The sequence below is a fragment of the Crinia signifera genome, chromosome 2, assembly GCF_055691185.1.
Source record: "Crinia signifera chromosome 2, ASM5569118v1, whole genome shotgun sequence".
Taxonomy (NCBI): Eukaryota; Metazoa; Chordata; class Amphibia; order Anura; family Myobatrachidae; genus Crinia; species Crinia signifera.
Genome location: NC_139218.1, coordinates 202,967,359 through 202,991,350, shown reverse-complemented (window position 1 = coordinate 202,991,350; position 23,992 = coordinate 202,967,359). Strand labels below are relative to the sequence as shown.

General features: G+C 38.4%; 1 protein-coding gene across 1 annotated transcript in view; it reads left to right on the top strand.

The window, feature by feature from the left end:
* Nucleotides 1-338: 338 nt before the first annotated feature.
* Nucleotides 339-23,992, top strand: part of EPHA10 (EPH receptor A10) — a 545,244-nt gene continuing 521,590 nt past the window's right edge. The window contains exon 1 of the mRNA XM_083173569.1: nucleotides 339-698. Within this exon, the coding sequence (XP_083029695.1) occupies nucleotides 524-698 (175 nt within the window). The 5' untranslated portion in view covers nucleotides 339-523. The remainder of the gene's footprint in view (nucleotides 699-23,992) is intronic.

Sequence of the window (23,992 nt, the reverse complement as noted above, 5' to 3'; positions counted from 1 at the left end):
TAACACCAAAACCACCCTGTAGCAAGTCTGCACCACCCTGGTGTGTGTTTAGCACGTACTGTACCTCTGCAATATACAGTAGCATGTATACAACTCTTTTTATTCTCTGCCACAGTAAACTCCACTGAGGTATTGTGAGGCAAACCCCCATTTATCTTCTCTGCACAGTTTTATATAGCTCACACTACTGCGCACACCCTATCCCATCATCTGTGGATCAATCTTTATAGACAGAAATCATGCAGCACATCACTCCAGACAGGCAGAGATCCCCCCTCACAATACTGTCACAGGCAGCAGCGTCACACAATGCAGCAGCAGTGATACAGTACAATCCTCTGAGAATCCGCTCATCTCACACAGCGCCCAGCACCTAGTTCTCTGTAATGTGCACAAATCTCCGCTCACCCGACACCAGCCTCCAGTCCTCATACATCCCCAACACGTGTGGGCGCCCTCCCCTGCCCCGCTCTCATTGGCCTGTGCCCTGCGCTCCGCTCCGCCCCGCCCCCATATTCCTATTATGGAGCAGCCTGAGTCCGAACTGGGAGCTACAAGCAGCAGCATCAGCAGCATCAGCACCAGCAGCAGCAGCGGCATCTCTGGGCATCAGTACAGCACACACAGCATGGGGCTGTGGAGCACCCTCACCTGCCTGCTCTGTCTCACTCTGCCCCGGCACCTCTCTGCAGAGCAAGGTACGTAATGCCAAGCTCAGCTGCCAGGGGAATGAATGAGAATGTGGAATACGCGTGATACTGTACAGCACTATACCTGTACCCTGGATAACACACACATTGTAGTCAGAGCGCATGGAGTGCTAGATGTGTCTACTGTATGTGACTTTACTTCTTTATACATGGACAAGATACATACCAAGATAGATGATAGATATTGCTATACAGTCTACTAAGATAACTACTAAATTTATTAGCCTAAGGTGTATGCAATAATACCTTGGCATATATATGTATATAAACCATACAATAATAAGTTTCAGGCATTCACTAACTAACTATTGATTATCTATTTGATAGCAGACACGAGCATTATATACTGCATATGTATATTCTGTCATTCATACTAACCCTTATTATTCTTTTTGCCATTTTGAATTAACATACAGTATAATAAAATCAACATAGTATTCATGGTGTAATTGACAATGTTCATTGATTGCTTCTGTTAATATCATTTTATTTGTGAAAGCACTGGGTTTCATGCAATGTAACATGAATGCCATTTACTCTGCAGTGTTATTCGAATGATATTAATGTCACTAGTTTCACTTAATTACATGGTGCCATTCATACAGCCAATGAGTCACATTACATGTGCCGTCTGATTACTAATATTATCCTTAGAATGTTTTCACAGTTTGCATTTGTACTGAACACTAATATTATGCATACTGCATTAATGTCCTTAAACACAGTATATAAAGCAATTCATACTTCTTAATGTTTTTAATCAATTACTTTTTTATTGCTATCCTAAAGAGGGTAGGCATGTTTATGCCTGTCCAGCGATGCTTGCAGTTGACCTTTCCTTTTAGTGTTGGGCAGTCTATGTTGATGGCTGTGGTGCTGCAAAGGTTAATTGTACCTGTAGTGAGGCGTACTGATTCAGGTAGAGACTATCTGTACATATCTTAATGTAAAGAGGATGGTAATGGAGGAGTTGTGAAACAATAGGTATTTTTTTATGCAAGATATTAAGGAACCTAGAGCTGAGTTTCACAGCAGTATGGAAAAACATTGCTCAATGGTGCATGAATGATTTTTAATTGACTGGACTCTTACTTAGTATCTAAACAGAGCAAGACAGCAGGGGAACTGTATATCTCAACAATGACAGCTATTTACTGTATCTAGCCCTTGACTATTGGCACAAGATGGTATAATTACTTCCTGGTGACAAAAGGCAGCACATGCAGCATCCCTGTGGCAAACAGTTGCAGGAGAGAACATCCTCAAAATCCTGCTCAGTAAAACACACAATGGAATGTGCTGATTTGTAGTAAAATTTCAGCAGTTGTTCATTAAACTTTTTTGGGAGCTGTATGCTCACTATAAATCTAGTGTGCGTGCGCATATAGATAGATAGATAGATAGATAGATAGATAGATAGATAGATAGATGCTGAGGGGTGACATTGATATGAAATTAATGTTACTGAAGCTGTGAGTTTTGTTGATTTGTTGAACTATACTGTGACATTAGATGAACCAGCCGGTGTGGAATTCATGTGAATGGCATTGTGTAATATAATGGTTTGGAGAAGCTTTATTGTACATTTGTAGATCTATCTATCTATCTATCTATCTATCTATCTATCTATCTATCTATCTATCTATCTATCTATCTATCTATCCTGTACATACACAAGGAAAGAAACAAATTGACACAAGCACATTGTTGGTGTGTTCAAAGGGACTAATTCAATATGTTCACACAACTTCTAAAGCACCGAGTCATGTTTTCAAATTGTAATCTTTAGCTGAAGTATCATCACAATTGAGTTTGTGTTCACACATTTAAATGATATATAATTGATTATAAATTATAATATATAATATAGATAGTTTATGTACATTTTGTCCTGAGTGCTTGTAATGAAGTTCAATGACACACAGGGATACATATAGATATGCAGTGCTATGTAGGTACAGTAAGCAATTAGACACTATTCTTTTAAAAAGTGAATTTCTGTCCAGACATAACAGTATATGAGGAATACTGAGAAGAGAAGCCTAAGTTACAGAAAGAAGAGAGAGAACAATTTAGCTATAAGTGTTGTAGATATCTGCGGTTCAAAGCAGAGGTATTTCTGAGCTTGGTATAAAAGACTTGTATAGATGGAATCAGAGATTGGAGGTAGTGGATGTAACAAGCAGTGTTGAGCCTTGCAGTCAGAAAGTAAGATGTGCAATTTATACATATTAATAAGGAAAGGACGGGTTTTGGAAAATACAGAGATATTGGTTTGGAATAGCTAACTTAATATTAATGATATTTTTAAACAGGTTATACAGAAGATAAAATGTACTGTATTAAGAAAAAAAACATTTATTTATCATATATATCTATAACCACACATGGTTATATAAAGAATTTTGCTTTATAATAAGTTATCTTACGCTACAGTAAATGGCACAATCTGGAAAAATGTACTCATGTGTATTGCTTAAAACAGACCCCAGTATGGGAAAATACATTCATGATGCCTAGTAAAGAATTTATTATAGTCATAATAAGGAAATTTTGTAATAATACATACACCTAAACCTTACACAAGTAATAATATCATTACTTATTTTCTATATTGCTGTAATGTAACTCTTCTTCATTACAAACAATAAAAAAGTTCAACTACTAGTTTAATATTCAATATTTTGTACCTTGCTCTTTATGCTGTACACCTTTACTACAGTATATACTGTAGATTTGAACTCTACTTACTTTGTTAAGGTGCATACACACAGAACGATGTTGGAAATGATCCCATATCATTACCGATCGGTAATCGTGCGTACACACAAAACGATTTGAAACACTTCACAAAAGATTGATCTGTGATCTCCCTGCATGCATGAAAGATCATAGACCAATCTTAAGGATCGGCAAGTACAAGCATCGTGAACGATACATGGAACGATTGGAACGATTGGTACTTCCGATCGATCGGGAACGCCTACATCTTGCTTCAAATCTTTCTGTGTGTATGCACCTTTACACTTCCCACATTGCTTATTATGCTGCAGCTGTTACAATGCCAAGTTTACTTTATTGGCACTCAATTATGCTCATATATTGCACACAAAGAAAAAAATTGCATCTTCTGTAAAATAATGGTATATAAAACTAAGATTACTGACGAGAGTCAACTAATCATGTTTCTCTTCATAAGACAATGATGTCACTCTTGCTCAGCTACCTGAAATCACATTCATTCTTTTATATTGGTCTACATGTGCTGAGAGATGTTGCATACATATACTGTGTTCTAGCTATAGAACAATCACTTGTTCATATTGCACATTGTGACTGTAAAAGGCAATTTCCCATTGTTATACCTCTGATGCTCTTGCCAATGCATCTGACCCAGTGCTTAGCTGTGATTTTCATGATTTGAATAAACAGCTCCCTCTTGTGTGAATATATCTAATGCTTACAGTTGACCATAAACATTTTTCACTTCTGATATATCTCTATATTGTATCTATGTTATAAAATATTAGATATATACACAGTATACTATCTATATCTATCTTAGATATATATTTCAGTGGCTTTGTGAATGTACTGTACTCTGTGTTCTGTGCCTTACGTTAAGCCATATTATCCACGTAGAATTATTATACCAATGAAGTGTTATATTCTTCCTTGGCTGCCCATGATAGCCGTGATGACACTGCAATGTGGGGTACATATTATTACTGTATGTAAAAGTCATTTGTGTTGCTTTGTTTATGTGTTATGCTGTAGACATTTCAGATTATACTGCAAAATAGGGATGTAGGGTTGATAATGAAAAATGTTGTTGCAGTATGAAGCAGATTATGTCTGGGAGATGGTGACAGGGTTTCAAATACCCCGTCTGTTCATTATAGCAACCTCTGGGAGAGACACATACTATAAGTACTGAATGTCAGGTGTACGTTTCTAGTGTTGCCAGCACTTTATTTACCATTTACAATCTGTCAGATACTCGTTCCTCCGCTTTGGTTTAATGTGTCAATGTCAATTTTCTTTTATGGTTATTCCTTAAAGATACATTATTTGTTGGCTGTAAATGAAAATACACCTAGTTAGAGGCATATCTTCTGCAGCTTGGGAAGAGAAGTTGCTAGTCTGCACTGTTGAAGATGATGACTTAGTTGTAAACCAGATATAGCAGGGTTTATGTACTGTCTTGGGAGTTCTATGGAAGATGACATTTTGCCCATAGCAGCCAATCAGAATATATTTATTTATTTAGCACCTTCTAAAAGATAATATATATATTGTAATTGGTTTCCCATCGCAACATTCCATCTTCAAAAGATCGTCCATCTTAGTAAATAAACCCCAACATATCCAGAAGCGTAGATCTCTACTCATGGATCAAATGCACACATTATTTCTGTGCATGAGCAATGAACACAGATTTACTTCCAAATTTGCATCAGCCCCGTATGTTTAAATTACAAAATGAAGTACTGACAGAATATGGTGTTGTAAAAGTCAGATGGAACATGAGCAAAGCAAAGTATTTAGGTGGTTTTGATTATTACAGGGTAGTACAGATATATCATGTTAATCTTGTTGTTCATAGATAGTTAATGAAATGCTCTGTTGATGGTGACATATACTTTGTGCAGAGCAACAGTCAGGAGCTCTGCAATAGGAGAGAGTAATGATTACTTGGGGCCAGGCTTGTTGTTGAGGCCCAGCGGAGATCCATGTCATTTGGCTTTGCAGAGTGCTGTGCCTTGAAGTGCACAGTATTTTTTTTGGGGGGTGTGGCCATGCCTTTGAGATTTGGTCACTCCCCCCACCACCCTGGCCTCATTTAGCTCAGTGTGGCCCTGACTGTAGACAACGATGGTAATTACAGTAGATAATAGTAGAAAAGAGAAATACTGTAAAGCACAACTTCTACCTTGTCATTGATAATATATTTATGGAAGCTAGTTAAGTTACCACAAACACTTGAAACTCCTCACAACCATGATTGGTTTCGGCAGGATAAGGAAATTTAATACCGGACACTGAAAGATTGGAATAAATAGCATCTAATGTGGTAAAACCCTGTTGAGTTTGTTAATTACAAGTTGGTGGAGACACAAGAATATTGCAGGAGCTACATCAGAATATGAACCAGGGCATCAACAATACAGACAAGTGCTTGTCGAGTTACATAGGTGTGCGCAGCACATTTTATTAGGGGGTGCACCATCAAAGGGGTGTGATCTAGAACCACCTATTGGTGTATCTAACACCGCCCATTGGGTGTGTCTTACACACCATAATCTCCTACCTATTTCCGTGTTAATCTTCTAATTACTCTGTGTAACCGTACATGCAAATAAAGTCACAAACATATATGGATGAGCAGGTATGTAGTATGATAATGGTCTAGTACAAGTAACAATGCAAGATACACATTGATTCATTGTTTTAACGAAATACAGTTCTAAAAAGAAAAAGTCTTTGGTAAAAGGTATTGCTGGTATTACTAGCAGCAGGGAGGTGTTCATAAGGGTGTGCAAAGCATTAGGGGGTGCCTGTGCACCCCTAACACTCAATGTGCGCACACCTATGTCGAGTTATGGCACCTGGGCCCTTATTCTGATCTGTGCGGCCGGAGCCGCATACGTTGCTCCGGCCGCACAAACCAATCCCCGCCTACAATACGGATCGCCACGGCCGTCCGTACGCGGACGGCTGGCGATCCGCATGAAAATGGTGGGGCGTACGCCTCCACCATGGTGGGAGCTGCCCCCTGCATTCGATGGTCGGCGACCATCGAAGGCAGGGCCGCACGCTCCACCAGCTCCCGTAAGCTTAGACCACACGGACAATCGTCCGTGTGAAAGCTTGTATGGGGGCGGAGAGCTGACATCCGGCGATGTCAGCTTTCCGCCCCCATCACTGGCGTCATAGCCTCATTACCATGCATACGCCCCGCGTTTGCATGGGAACGCCCATGAAACGCTGGGCGTATGCATAGGGTAATGAGGCTATTAAGCCCCTCACGCCCCTATACGCCCCCTTTGCGGCGTATACATTTTTTGTGCGGCGATTTCCCCTGCACATGCGCAGAGTGACCTCTGCGCATGTGCAGAGTGAAAACATCGGCGGTACGGCCGCACGCGGGCCGTACCGCCGAGATCAGAATAAGGGCCTTGGTGTGTTATCAAGGCACTAATAAAAGTACAGTATCACATTTATAGTTGAATCATTTTGTTAATCAAGTGCATCCCATCATAACAGCAGTGCATCCATATGTTACTGAGATTTTTTTAGAAGATATTGTATTTGTCTCAGAAATGTTTCCAGTAACACAGTAGTTAATTGGAGATAAAGTGGATGCCTCTATAGCATTAATCCTCCCAATTCTGCTAGCCTTTCCTTTGGTTTCCTACACTATATGCCATATTTTGCTCTATCATAAAGCTCTTTTGTTTGCAATTAGCAGGTTTCCTTGTCTTTGTTTATTCAGATCTCAGCAATATTGTTAAACTTTTGCATAGAATGTCACTCTTGTGCTATGCTCTGTGATATAATATCAGGCATCAATGGAATAATTCTGAAGTGTAGTCAGCGGTGTATGATTTATATATCAAGATTCATACCGTATTATTGATCTGTTGTCCCCTGTCAGCTTCATATTCACCTTTTCACTTGTATACGTCAGCTTGTATAACACAGTGATCAATAGGTTGCCAGATCGTAGAAAGTTTATGCATAACAATTTAGGAAGAGATATTCTGGTACATAAATTCAGACTGGGGGATAGCGGAATGTGCATATGTTGGTATACAGTGGTGTAAGTTCGTCCCAGGTGCCCGGAGGCAAGATAAATATTTGTGCCAATAGCTTAATCAGTAAGGTGTCTGTCTCCAGTAAGGCAAGTCATGGGTTCTAATACAGGGTGTGACACTTGCAAAAATGATGCTAGGAGGTGGAGAGTCAGCCACAGAAGCGATATCACTGCTTTCAATTAACTAATTCAACTTGTGGGGCAGGAGAGGTGCCCCCTAGAGAGCAAGAGCCTGGTGGCAGATGACTCCATTGCCTTCCAGAGTTACACCTCTGTTGGTACAGGTTGATATGAGAAAGTGAAGATAAGGGTGTCAAAACTGCTACAGGTTCTTAAAATCTTCAGTTTAAAGACACAACAGGTGTATTGAGATTTGCCAGTAGCTGTTAAAATTAGTGGTGACAAAGGCTGGTAAAATGTCTGGGTTCACCTAGCATGGGATGTTACTGGTACAGTGAGAACATGATGTAATATTTATAAACAGTGCATGCTGATCACTATTAGGTACAATCTTATCTCAGTAACATTGCATTCCTTGTTCATCTCATCACACCTTTAAAATAGTTTTCAAGGTTCGCACATAGGGTCTATGTGCTAAGCCTTGCAGAGGGATAAAGTGGACAGAGTTAAAGTACCATCCAATCAGCTCCTCATATTACAGACTATTTTGAAAAATTACAGGATCTTCTTGACTGGTTCTTTGGGTGTATTTACTAAGCCTTGGCGAGAGAAAGCGTGGGCGGCAATATCGAACCAGCCAATGAGCTCATAACTGTCATGTTACAGACTGATTTGAAAAATGACAGGAGATATTTGGTTGGTACATTGGGTCCAATTCAAACAAATGTTTTGGGCTCCGAAGATTTGCAACCCAGCGATCAGGTAAACGCTGCCCCGCACACACAAATTCTCACTAATGTGCACTGCTGCAAATTTATTCACAGCCATGCACATGAGTGGAAAACCATTTTCAATCACCTCACCATTGAATGCGTTCACACAGCTCAGGAAGTCGACAGAACTCAAGGTGCCCATACACGTTACAATTATTGTATACAATATCGCAACTCATCGCATCTCAGTTTTACGATGAGATGAGATCTAGTACAAAAAGTATGTGCAGCACATACTTTTTGTACTAGATCTCATCTCATCGCAATGAGATGCAATATTGTATAGAATAATTGTAACGTGTATGGGCACCTTTAGGAAGTTGACAGACTCCAAAGCAGGGAACTTGCTCCATTCCTATTCTTGTATTGAGCTGCCCCCCCCCCTTCCCCTTCTGAAAGCCAGGACTTACTTGGCACTGCAATGGCTGTGGGGAGGAGGCCACTTATGACATCAGTAGACATCTGTCTTAAAGGCCGGGGATTGTCTGTGTTTCCTGAGGTACTTATTGGGTGTCATTCACCCAATGAACAGCCAGCGATGGCTAACCATCAGTGTCTGCCTCCACACCGTTGTCTTATGCATGTGCACAGTGTACTGTGCACATGCACATTTGTCCAATAATCAGCAGGGCTGTGAATTCTGGTCTGAATTGGACCCTTCATCTCTGTCCACTTTTTCTCTCACCAAGGCTTAGAAAATAGACTCCTTTATCTCTCTTCAAGTTTTAGTACATATACCCCAAAGCTAGTTACATAATTAGCAGAGTCTAACTTAAAAAAAAAAAAAATTGTCCAAGCCTGATACACAATAATATAATGTCTTCTGAAAACAACTCAAGGCCACGCCACTTTCTCGCCGCTCGGCGGCCGGGACATTGAATCCCGACCGCCAAGCTCAAGTCGAGCAAAGCGAGCCCCTGACATTGCCCCTGACATTGAATACCACCCTATGTATGCTTTAGCGCTATTATATATTTATTTTAGCTACATTATTTTCCAAACAAATAAGTGTAAGATTAATTAGCAATTTATATATTACTAGTTAAAAGCCTAACAAAATAACAGCTTCTGTCTTCACAGCTCCCTCTCCCCACAAATTAAGAAAATTTGAAACAGATCATTTTCCCTGCAAAAATTGCTTTCACTTTCTAATATGACAAGATTAACACACAATGCAGTAATTTTGTCAGTATGGTGGCCTCAACTGATCACTGGTGGTACTTCACCGAATAGAGTTGAGAAGTAGTTAGCCATATATATATATATATATATATATATATATATATATATATATATATATAGATAGATAGATAGATAGATAGATAGATAGATAGAAAAAAGCAGTAACATTATTAGCTAATAATATACCTTCCATTGCTACCATGAGAGTTATTTTATTGTTTAAAAATGCTGTTTCATTTATTTTTTCATTACACTAAATATATGTGCAGAAATTTACAGCATCACAGATACAATAGAACGGAGATTATTAGATAGTAACAGATAGACAGCTCTGGACAGCAGTGGGTGAGATCATACAGTGTACACTTACATGAGGTAATGGGTGGACCTTGCTCAAAGGGTCATGCTGTATTTTGATATATATTTATGGTCTTGTACAATACCCTGGAGAACTGGCTGTCTTTGTTTGCCTAGAATGTAAATCAAGCTATTACATTCTCTCTCTCTTGCTTTATTTCTTTATAAACTCCGCAGCACATTACATTCTGCTGTCTGTTCCCATCTCCACCGTGACAGTCATTGTAAGAGGTTCAGCGAACAACTTCTGAGAGAAAAATGAGACATGGGCTATTTACAAACCTCTACAGTAATATTTCACCCAGCTCCTATTTTATTGTTAGATAGAAAGATAAATTGCAGATCTTCTTTGTGACTACATTTACAACCTTAAACTGTCCTGACTTGTTTAAAGAACTGAAATACTCCTTCCGGGCTTTCGTTATAAAATAAAATATGCACAAGCCAAAAAAAGAGGCCTGCAAGGCTTTACATGCTCTAAGATACAAATGTCTAGTTTAATCATTATTGAGCGGTACATTGACAGGGACATTTAAAGTCTTTATTATTGATATTTTTTTTTTTTTTTGCATTACAAAATAAAAGTGAGCGTGCATTGGAAACAATTTCTTTACTAAGAACTAATATATTGAAAAATTTGATTGAAATTAGGAAGGTGTGATTCGAGGCCACTTTGAGAATTAGAGAAGTGTCCAGAAGCCTCTCACAGTTGGACAGTATTACATTGAATTATTTCTTAAGGATGCAAATGTAACAACTATACAAAGTTCTATCAGGCTATTAAGATAAATGAAGATAAATGACAGGCCATCATAAGTCTCTTATTGTGTCCACATTGTAATATATTTATTAGACCAAATGACATATATCAAATGACATAGATCCATTTTACGCGTTTCGCAAAACATCTGTTTGCTTCTTCTGAAAAAAACAAAAAACATGCTGTATTTCGGGGCACTGATGCCCATTTATGTCAAGGTGAGTGGGTCATGCAAGCCCTGAAACATCGGTATGCTTTTAGCTTGACAAGAATTTACAGGAAAACACCCTTGGATTGCAGCTGTTTGTTTATTGGAGGACTCTATGCAAAGAGGATCGAGGTAGGAGAGTGGTGAGCAGCCACTTGCTTGTATTTCACAGATGTCTGGCTGGGTAGTTTGGAAGGCAACATTTACTCTCATCAACAACAGTATTCCGGTCCAAAAACCCCTATTATGTATATCATCTATATATATGTATAGTGTCTGTGAGTCTCCGAAACACCGCCATCTGCTAGCAGAGAGTAAAACTACATCTCTTTCTCATGCATGCACAAACACAGAAGGTAGCAGACTAGCTTTTGCTTCAAGCGGGCTTACTAGTGTATATATATATATATATATATATATATATATATATATACACAATAGTAGTTCTGCCTTCTTTTTCATATATGCTGCAATGGCTTTAAACAGTCTCAATAGTGGCTATGGTTAACACATGCTTTGACTGTAATAGCAATACTGCTTTATTTTGAGAGTAGAAGGAATGTAAAACAAACTTCCCTAGACTGTGTACTCCACTTGAAAGGATGATCAATGCAGCCACAACAACACAGCCAAGGAGAAACACAACTATCATTCCTCAAAGTCATACATATTACATGTTATACGGAATAAGACTAATTTTTCCAAGTAAACTAAAGCAAGCATAAAACTAGAGTGTTCTTTGTACTATATTTACTGGTAGATACATTTGAGTTATCCTACACTTATTAAAAGCAAACTATGTGTTGGTTGACATAAATTATCAATGGACTTTCCTATGCCCAAATATCTATGTGACTCTCAAATGATTTCCTGTTTTTTACAGATTGTAAAATACATTGTAACATGTCTGCTGTTAAAGAGTACATGTCTGCTGTTATAGAGTAACAAGTCTGCTGTTATAGAGTAACATGTCTGCTTTTATAGAGTTACATGTCTGCTGTTATAGAGCAACATGTCTGCTTTTATAGAGTAACATGTCTGCTGTTATATACTCTATAAAAGCAGACATGTTAATCTATAACATCAGACATGTACTCTATAAAAGCAGACATGTTACTCTTTAAAAGCAGACATGTTACTCTATAACAGCAGACATGTTACTCTATAACAGCAGACATGTACTCTTTAACAGCAGACATGTTACTCTATAACATCAGACATGTACTCTATAAAAGCAGACATGTTACTCTTTAAAAGCAGACATGTTACTCTATAACAGCAGACATGTTACTCTATAACAGCAGACACGTTACTCTATAACATCAGACATGTTACTCTATTACAGCAGACATGTTACTCTATAACAGCAGACATGTTACTCTATAACAGCAGACATGTACTGTATAAAAGCAGACATGTTACTCTATAACATCAGACATGTTACTCTATAACAGCAGACATGTTACTCTATAACAGCAGACATGTTACTCTATAACAGCAGACATATACTCTATAAATGCAGACATGTTAATCTATGTCTGCTGTTATAGAGTAACATGTCTGCTGTTATAGAGTAACATGTCTGATGTTATAGAGTAACATGTCTGCTTTTATAGAGTACATGTCTGCTGTAATAGAGTAACATGTCTGCTGTTATAGAGTAACATGTCTGCTGTTATAGAGTAACATGTCTGATGTTATAGAGTAACATGTCTGCTTTTATAGAGTACATGTCTGCTGTTATAGAGTAACATGTCTGCTGTTATAGAGTAACATGTCTGCTGTAATAGAGTAACATGTCTGCTGTTATAGAGTAACATGTCTGCTGTTATAGAGTAACATGTCTGATGTTATAGAGTAACATGTCTGCTTTTATAGAGTACATGTCTGCTGTTATAGAGTAACATGTCTGCTGTTATAGAGTAACATGTCTGCTGTAATAGAGTAACATGTCTGATGTTATAGAGTAACGTGTCTGCTGTTATAGAGTAACATGTCTGCTGTTATAGAGTAACATGTCTGCTTTTAAAGAGTAACATGTCTGCTTTTATAGAGTACATGTCTGATGTTATAGAGTAACATGTCTGCTGTTAAAGAGTACATGTCTGCTGTTATAGAGTAACATGTCTGCTGTTATAGAGTAACATGTCTGCTTTTAAAGAGTAACATGTCTGCTTTTATAGAGTACATGTCTGATGTTATAGAGTAACATGTCTGCTGTTATAGAGTACATGTCTGCTGTTATAGAGTAACATGTCCGCTGTTAAAGAGTACATGTCTGCTGTTATAGAGTAACATGTCTGCTGTTATAGAGTACATGTCTGCTGTTATAGAGTAACATGTTTGCTGTTATAGAGTAACATGTCTGCTGTTATAGAGTAACATGTCTGCTGTTATAGAATACATGTCTGCTGTTATAGAGTAACATGTTTGCTGTTATAGAGTAACATGTGTGCTGTTATAGAGTAACATGTGTGCTGTTATAGAGTAACATGTGTGCTGTTATAGAGTAACATGTCTGCTGTTATAGAGTAACATGTCTGCTGTTATAGAGTAACATGTGTGCTATTATAGAGTAACATGTCCGCTGTTATAGAGTAACATGTCTGCTGTTATAGAGTATATGTCTGCTGTTATAGAGTAACATGTGTGCTATTATAGAGTAACATGTCCGCTGTTATAGAGTAACATGTCTGCTGTTATAGAGTAACTTGTGTGCTGTTATAGAGTAACATGTGTGCTGTTATAGAGTACCGTCTGCTGTTATAGTGTACATGTATAGCAGACATTTGTTAAAGAAAAAGGAAAATCTATGTACAGTACGATTGCGGCTTTAAAGTTTCTTTATAGATCATTGTACCCTGACCATGTAAATGTAATGCTTTATTTATTTTATTTAGCTAATTCTACCCTGTGCAGGTGTATTACAATCTACCCTGACGAGGCATAATACATGCATCAAGCATTTTAGTTATCTTGTATTCCTCTTAGAGGTTATCATATGACTGTAAAGTGGAGACATCACAGTTGTAGGGTATACCACCATCAGGTGTGCCATATAGCATGGCAGCTGTGTAATAAAAAAATATATTTTATATTTTTTTAAGAACAATCTATCAATGATCAGTCCTGTTATTTACAAGGCAATATATGTATCTGATATCAGAACTCTATTCAAAGGCTCATAGTGAGGAATTCAAATGACAGCATGCTAGCAGCCAGCAAAGGAGAACTAAAAATGGGCCCCATACATCAGCAATCACAATTTATGGATTTCCAGCTACAGGGCTTTTTTGGCCAGATAAATGGATTTTACAATCTATCTGACTTTGCCCACACATTACAGATTTATATCAGTGATCGGCAGATTTTTCCATCTAAAGATTGCATCTTCATATCTGGAAATTGCCCAATCGATTGTCATTTCAGCTGTTCATAATGTTAATAGATGAAGAAGATGAATTGGGAATGCCCACACATATAAAAAAAGATCTGCAGATAATACCAGATTATTAAGCATGTTTAAAAACCTGATTAAGCAATCGATTGGCGATTTTGATTGGGATTGCCTAAAGGGGGAGCCCACACATCTAAAATTAATTGTGGCAATCATCTCCATATCTGAAAATTGTCACAATTAATTGCTGATGTATGGGGCCCTTAACAGAGTTATTAATTTGGAGCTCCAGTGGAGAGCGATCAGCTACTGGTGCCTGCATTTCAGCTCCCATCCTGGGATGGTGAATTGAAGTGAGCAAAAAGGGACCCATGTAAGCGCTCAATCTGAACTTTTCCTGCCAGGCCTGTTAGTTTGGTCAGGTTTAATTACTATGTGTGATTAAGTATATCACTATGTATACTTAGAGCGATCAGTACGATTAAAACAAGCAATTCAATATTGCTCTGCAATTTCCCATCACTATAGACAGCAGAATGAGTGGTGATAAACCAATTGAATTCCCTTCATACAGTAGAATCTGTTCAAAATCCCTTACTACTTCTTGAAGTACAACACACACAATACTCTTTTACTGCAGCTTATGTAGTTGGGGCTTCTATATTTAAACATTAAAAATGATCATTTAAACATGAAAATTAGCAGTACATCATAAAGGCCCTTATTCTGATTGAGTCGGATGGATAAGAGTTCGGATGGAGCGCATTTTTTAGCCCACTGCGCATGCGTACTGTATGCTATGTGCATGTGCGGTCATCCACATCCTTGTACAGTGAACAAATTAACTCTGCCATGCATGGTCGGACAAAGTGGGCGTAATGTGAGCATATCACTGGGCGTGGCATCAAAACTGGGCATTAACCAGGGTGTGCATGTGGGTGGTGGCAATAAGTGGTGGGCATACGCCTCGCATGAGTCTCCGAGCGGTCGGAGCTGCTCACATGAGAAACACTCTTAAGAAAAAAGCAAGTCTCAAACTTTGTTGACCAGCCAATCACCAGCCGATCACCAGCCGCATGATTGGGCCCGCATTCGCCCTGGCAATCATAATGCACAATGGCTAAAAACATTCAGCTGCACGCTATACACACCCTGGCAGCATAGATGTTTCTCTCATTTATCAATTAACTACCTACATGGCAACAACACAGGAAGCATACTTTGGAAGTTTAACCTTTTACACTACTCTGCGTGCCTTCCTATCGCTTGTATATTTCACTGCTTTAACATAGAAATGAACCACTATTCATGAATGCTATTATGAGCATAATCGCTTACTGAAACCTTAAAACACAAGTTCTTTAGGCATGTTAGCCCAATACTACACACAATTACAAAAAGATGACATGTGTCAACTCACATACTTCAATGCAAATACAACCGTGATGCTCTCATCACATTACACACATACTGTATGTCTTCTCATGGATTTACATATCAGTATTTTGTTTGGCAATTGAGGAAGCCAATTAGTTAATCTTATGCAATAACCAACATACACTTTGGGTAATTGGTTAATGGGTTTGAGCATGAGTTCCGTGTGGAATCCTGCTGGGCCTTGTTAAACAAGGAGTTTGGTCGGCTGTCTGGCCGTCCACACGCAGGAAGACCGTGCAAACTTTGTGAGTTCCATCCGCACACGGTAGCGTACGTGCATTACCACGCCACTCCCTTTTGTGTGTTAGGCTGTCTGAATGGATGCGGTTGCCTTATAGGCGTGACTTCGCTTACCGCGTTGTTGCGCAATATAATGTCTGAATGGGATGCGGTCATCTATTAGAATGAACTTAGGACTACAGTCATTAGGTCTACCCCACTAGGTCGACTGGCAGGAAGGTCGACCTGACTTAAGGTCGACATGGGCCAAGGTCGACATGACTTAAGGTCAAATTTGCATAAAGGTCGACATGAGGAAGGTCGACTGGTCATAAGGTCGACATGGGTTTTTCACTGTTTTTTGAGCCGACATGTGCCGACAGGCGGTATTTCATGCCCTACCATCCACTAGGGCGTGGTGGGAGAATAAAATAGTGTGCCGAGCGCAGTGAGGCACCGTGCCCGAAGCATCGCGAGTGAAGCGAGGGTCCGATTCTCATTGCCAACTGTGTCCATGTCGACTGTGTCGACATTCGGATCAAAAAACAGTGAAAAACCCATGTCGACCTTATGACCAGTCGACCTTCCTCATGTCGACCTTTACGCAAATTCGACCTTAAGTCATGTCGACCTTGGCCCATGTCGACCTTAAGTCAGGTCGACCTTCCTGCCAGTCGACCTAGTGGGGTAGACCTAATGACTGTAGACCTAAATGCAGTCTGAAGAATGATCCCATTCCGTCTGAATAATGTTCTTATCTCTTGGCTTTCTAAAAGTTGCAAACAATTGAAACACATTTAAGTATTTGACCCTTCAACATCAAAGGTAATGGTAATTTGGCACTGGTAATGAACCCACTTGTGCCCCGAAATATGGCAAAATTCCTGGTTTATGCAGACTGGATTTAGATATCTGAATATAGCGATATGCTAATAGTCTAAACATTACATTTTACACTGTGCCATAGCATATAAAATTAATTAGCGCATTAGGTGCCCTAATACCTGAACACCAGTTACCCCATAAAGAAAACATTTATTCATTCTGATGTTCTGAGTATATACCATGGCCTTACTTGTTTAAAGCTTTTTGTTTCTAGAGCCATTGGGTTGCAGATATTTGCTTTTATAGATGCCCAGTTCTCTTATTTAATGAGTGTGCTATCCCAAGTTGGCATGATATGAAAATAACAATTAGAGCAGGTGGCAGTGCCATCCAGGGCAATGTACTGTGCTTGAAATGCCAATCTGTTCGAACAGATTATGATAGGACTTCTCTTTATATCCTGTGCACCAGGCAATTGCTCCTGAATGCATGTTGGACTACTTTTAGTTAAGAAAGGGCAGGCAACTGTTCTCAAAGTACACACAATAAAAAAACAAGTGTTTTAATTAGCTAGGCAAACAGAGACTTTTTACTTTAAATGTACTCTACAAATAATGAAATGAGAGATATTTCCTTTTTTTGCAGCTACAACAATCGTGCAGTAAATAAAGTTAATATTACTGTATCAGGTTGATACATTAAGGTTGAAAAAAGGTGTTAGTCCATCGCGTTCAACCTATTCGACTTGTAACTACTGACATGAGTAAATCATATCTATAGGATTCCTTTAGTGGCAATTTTTTCATCTATGATGACCATCAAGTCCTTCTCTATAGCAGAATTCCCTATAATAACTCCATTTAGCCTATAAGTAGCTTGTTCATTTTTGTTCCCATAATGAATTACTTTAGATTTATCAACGTTAAACTGCATTTTCCCCCTTTCCGCTGACTCAAAGGATATTGATGGCTGACTCGAAGGATACGTTTAAAAAAGGGTTAGATACATTTCTAGACGAGAAAAGTATACAGGGAAATAAATATAATTCATAAGGTACTATAGTATACTCAGCAATAAATAGGATAACCATGTGGGTAGACGGGGATGCTGGTGTATGTTTCATAGGCAGTAACTTTTTCAGGGTCATTTATACCACAGGAGATCTTATAGGTTGAACTTTATAAACTTATGTCTTTTTTCAATCTACTATGTGACCATGTATGTATATGATACTGTGGATCATTATGTTCTCACCCAAGCACTGCAATCCTTAAATCTTTATTCTGTTTTTCATCCTACATACTGTAACAATCACTTTTTCAGTGTTTGCTTCTCTGAAAAAACCTCCTCTTCACTACCTCTATCGGAGTACAACAAGACACAGTCTAAGATCCGGAGGGGGTGATGGTGGTGGCGCTTGGCCGGTTGGACTCCACTAAGCAGCTGCTATGTGGGGGTAGTCAATCCCCTAAAGACTAGAGCAAAACAAAAGATGTGGAGAAGCAGGGCTGAAAATTTTGAGAAATTTGTGCTATAGATCAATTGGACTGATTTTGCAAATTTAGACACTTTTCTACCCAAATACATCCCCCTCTATACAGTCTACACATATCTTTATATATATATATTTTCTTGTGTCCCAGGCATTATGGGCATCACATGCTGTGTGATGGTTGCTGTCACAAAAAAAGGACTTTAGTATGCTCCATGCTAACTGTGGATCTTGTATGTGTGGCAGCTACATCAAGACCAAGCAGCTTATGGCCCTCTTAGCTGCCCGACCCCATAGCACAGAGCAGGTAATGACCATGAAACCTAAGTAAGACCATTGGATGTGACTACTCATATTTTAATATCAGTAAATGTGTTAGATATATATGTGTGTGTGTGTGTGTGTGTGTGTGCATTTTTTTAATGGAAAGATTAGTGAATGAGGGGCAGATTTACTAAGCTCGGTGAAGTGATAAAGTGCCTGGTTTTTATCACCGGCCAATCAGCTCCTAACTGTTAAGTTACAGGCTTTGTTTGAAAAATGACAGGTAGGAGCTGGTTTATATCCGGTGATAGAAACCAGATACTTTATCACTTCACCGAGCTTAATAAATCTTCCCCTCAGTGAGTTCACTTTTGTGCCGTAATGCATGTGTATGTATTTAAATACATAGTGCATTGTGACAATCTAGAGCAGTATAGTTTTTGTGATGTTTGTTAGTACACTTTTAAGACACTCGTTGATTTTTAACAACCAGACATTTAATTGCTGAGGAGTCTAAAGCATGAGAAAAATATATAAATCCAGTGGGGAGAAGTGGAGAGTTTCACAGAGACTCTAATTAACTTATCTGCTCTGCAGTCATCACCTTAGCCTTCGAATAATGTGCTGAAATATAATTAACATTTACATCTGTGACCCTTATTAAGACATATGGAGAATCAGGCACAAAAATCACTAGTAATTCCATGACCCCAATAAATGCACTAAACTAGTGACTGCAGAGAGTGAATTGATGCAGGGTTTAAGCCGTTCTGTATAAGGAGGAATTCTTGCAAACAGTGATCAATTGCTCTCATATATAAAAAATATTCAGTCTAGTACAAGAAGGAAACCAGTTTCCAAGGAAAACTAGTTTCCTTCTAAAGGTGGATGTGAGAACTAAATACGCACAACTTTATGTAATAAAAAGTGTATTAAGAAATTGAATTTTGTTTAATTTAACTTGTTTAATGTTTTTTTGTTTTAACATCGTTTATCAAGGATAAATGGTTTTACATGATGTTTTTTCGTCATGCGGTTAGTTGATTGATATTACTTTTACCATTATATTGCTCCCAATGCTTAGAAACTGACCACATTGTCTGTTGAAAAGTGTCAGATACATTCATCATTTTTCTTTACAACCTTGCTTTAAAGCCTTATTATACTTTATTGTTAAATACTACTTTCATGCAGTACAAATCATTACGAACGGCTTCAGCCTGTGATTTGCCAGTATTTTCGATATAAGATCTGTCAAATATACATAGTTGCCGAGTTCTCAGGATTCATATTTCCCGATGGTGTAGTCATTCGTATTTGGCTGCCGAGATTAACGGCAGCCAAATATGGTCGACCGGCCAACCCTGTAGCAACGCACAGATCAGTCCTACACTGGTCCTGGTTTCAGAAATACAGGAAACAAAAGGAGCAGGGTCCCCTTGTATTTCAAATCCTAGCACAAGGCTCTTGGACTGATCCCGGTTCCAAAAATATGGGGGACAAAATTAGTAAATGTGCTGGATCCCCACCTCAAATAACAAATAGGATTGAATGGGTACGATTTGGGGCATTCATACGCATTTGATCTTAGTAAATAGCCCTATGTGCGGTAAACTTACCACAGCTTCTAAAAATTAACAGACCTGAGCAACTAATCATATTCCGTCTATAATTTTCTAGGATTCAATAGAATAATGATTGATAAAAATTGATTAGTTGTTACGGGCAACATCATCTCTTAATTTTTTAGTTGATATTTACTCCTTGACTATGTTTTATAGTGTAGATATACTGTAGAAATGATGAAAACTTATTTTGCCTATACTATACCGTTTTTTTTCTCTAATAGGAAAAGTGAAAATCGTGTCACGACCAATTACATATATATTATATTATTTTTCTATTGTCTCATAATAGTCCCTAAATCATTGCAGACCACAAACAGTGATTTCAGAGGGATTTGTAAACAGTACAATACTAAACCTTTTGCAGAAATAATAAAATTATACTTGTTAGCCAAATGCAAACCGACTGTCTTTATCTATAAACTATTGTTAAGTGAAAGGCATGGAGGAAGTTGCTACCTGTTAAAACCTTGACACACGTCAACAGTATTCTATTCTAATGTAACATTTGAGGTTCGCCATTTAATGTTTAGCAGCTGGGTACAATTAAATGTAATATATATTTTTTTTTTATATTTTTTTTTTGTTACATATATATACATTTTTTTTATTATTTAGACAATGAATACAATGGTCAAAGTTCAAATATCTCAGATTGTTATTCCAATTTCACTATTAAAGATAGTTATAAATTTATATTTTTAAGGTTAAACATGTTGGGGTCTATAGAGCAAGTGTGATGCCAGCTTTTATATAGTATATTATGTTTTCACTGTGTGTTTTCAACAACATGCAATGGCAAGTACAAGCACTGAGACACCCTCTTTCAGTGTGCATAAACAGTACAACAACTGCTTTGATGGTAAAAAATACTCCCCCATTGGCGCACCCACACCATTGACACGTGTAACAGCATATGTCCTACTTAAGGTGGCCATACTTTAGAAAGATATTGTACCCAATCATACAATCTTAATTGATTGTAAGATGGATTGTATGCAGATTGTGTGCACATCTTGTGTACACAATCATACAATCTATCAACAGATGGATTGTATGACTGATTGTATGATGGATTGTATACAGATTGTGTGCACATCTTGTGTACACAATCATGCAGCAGATGGATTGTATGATGGATTGTATGATGGATTGTGAGTAGATTGTATGTCCAAAAACCACCAAGGACTGCTGGGGATTTCAAGGGAAATTGTACACAATCATGATCGCAATTGATCTTAAGATCGATCTTTCTGATGTATGGCCAGCTTAAGTTTTTCCTTCTTAATTACCTAGAAACATGATCTCTGGGGATCTTTCTTTGTGAACATAGTCACATTCACTAATACACCCATGAGACTGCCTTCCTTTCTACCTCCATCTCACCACCCAGGAGCACGCATAGTTGTGCACTACCTGCTCTACAAGGGACTCTATATTCAATAGCCATATTTGTGTACACTTGTTTAGGCATGCATCTTAATGCGAGACATCTACACTAGTTGCAAAGATGCAAAACAATTGCATCATAACTTAACTCTTATCTAAATATAGATTATGTTGACATTTAAAACAATTCTTCCCTGAATTTTTAACCTTCGGGTAGCAATATACACCTGTTGCATATATCCATCTGTCCAGTTTGACCTCTAGCATCTGTCTCCTTCAAGGTGGCAGCCATTTCTGGAGGGACATTTTCAGCTTATCCAAATGGATGGCCAGACCCATTGGAATCTGCAGAGACCATGCATCCCCACAATGCCGGCTTCCCCAAGCCCCTGCTAAAAACACACAAAAAACTAATATGTTATTGATTACACTGTTACTTGACCTTAATACAATTTAAACAGAGATGCATTTATCTTATAAACTTAAGAACAAACAAGGTTGAACTATTTAAGGTGCAGCAATCATTAAATATATTTTTCATTTTTCTTCTTTTTCACTATTCATTTGTTGGTTTGTCTAAACCAGTCACCTGTTAATCAAGTCAAAACCACGGAAGAGACAGTGCTGGAAAGGGTGATAAGGTGTACAATTAACGTACTCATTTAAGTTGCCAGCTGTGATCACCTAGCACAAACTGTGAATACAGCTCCAAGGGTAAACTTTCAGTGGTGAATAATGTGGTGCTATAGCATAACTGAACGCCCATTGACAAGCACTGTACATGGACAACAGGATCACTTTGCTGACTGTGGACAAAAGTAATAAATGGTGTTATATTGTGACATTGAGTCTTCTGTAAAAAAAAAAAAATCTCTGTTAAGTTTTAATATGTAACAGTATGAAGAAGTGTAAGACAGCAATACGCATTTTATTCAGCATGTATGAGAGTGTGAATTAGCAAAGTCAGAATTTCTTAATCAGCGGGATCACTTTGTACCATTTTGTAATGCCAGTATTGTTTGTACCACTATAACATTAACATTAACAATTTGCAATAAAGAGAGCTAAGCATTTGGGATGTATTTTTTAGTACAGTAATGAAATGCTGGGTAAGCCGGTATGTCTTCCACAGAGTTGCAGTTCCTCAAATGAAGCAAGGCAGATTCTATGTACTGCTAATAGCACTTTAGACATATAACAACGATTAAAATAGAAGGAATACAGCGCCCCGAGTCTGCAGCCCCGAATACCACTTGGAATTACCATTCCCCAGAACTCATATGCACAAAAAAGATGGTGGTAAACCCAGGCGTGCTGTCTCTTTTTTTTAGAAGGACACACTGGAAACTCCTCTCATCTTGTATGGGAAAACACAGAAGAAAGGAGGGTGGTCAATAATATGTCCCAACCAAGTTCACATAGGCTTGGTACTTGGTCCCATTTAACTGACCTTTTCAAAAGGTCCTATATTCACATAAAGGCATCTTTGATTTTCATTAGCTCACAATCCCTCTCATATAATTAAGATCTTACCTGCAGCCAGTGCCCTATGTTCGTCAAAAGGTTTCTTTGCTCTTGATAACCATTCACCAGGCTCTATAAGCAGGAATGGAACACAAGCAACTCCAAGATCCAAGTACATTTATTGGAAGTGCAAAAACAAATAAAAAAAGATGGTAAAACTTTGTTCAAAAACACACATATAAAATATGTCCTGGCAAGGGTCCTCAGAATTATCACACCCCAGTCCCTCAGGAAGATTTGGGGTGGTTCACCTGTGATGACAAGACAGGATAATTTGCTGCAAGACAGGACAATCAACCGTCTGGTCACTTTAGACATAGGTCTAAGTAAGCAAATGGAGCAGTAAGTAGTCAGACGTTTTTTCATGTGTCTTGGACAATAGATACAGTATGTCAGGCTTTTAAAGTCAGTAGGTCAGTAAAATGAAAAGAGAAAAACAGAGCCTGATTAAACTTTCCAGGTGCCCTAGGCTAATATCCATTTAGCCCCCTTGTAATGCTTCTAAACACAAATGTTTGGGTGCTCAGGGACTCGCAAACTGGCATGTATGATATAATGATTGTGGCATGGGTATGGTACCATCAGAAAGTTACAGTGGCACAGCCATCTGTTCAATTGTTCCTTTCATATGCAACAGCTCCTTGAGTTGGTGTAGTGTAAATTTGGGTGTGGGAATTACAGTGACATCAGGTTGGGGTGGGGGATAGCTAAAACTGCATACCAAAGAAGGCCTTATCTCTCTCTGTATACACTGGCATGATAGGGCAGGATGGCCACGGCTCAGCAGCTGCCCTTTCCAGTGGATAGCTCCGGCTGCAAGATGGTGTGACCTGCCTGTGTGAAAGGACACATGTCCATTGTAATTTACTTGTCCGGCATAGATTTTGGGCATT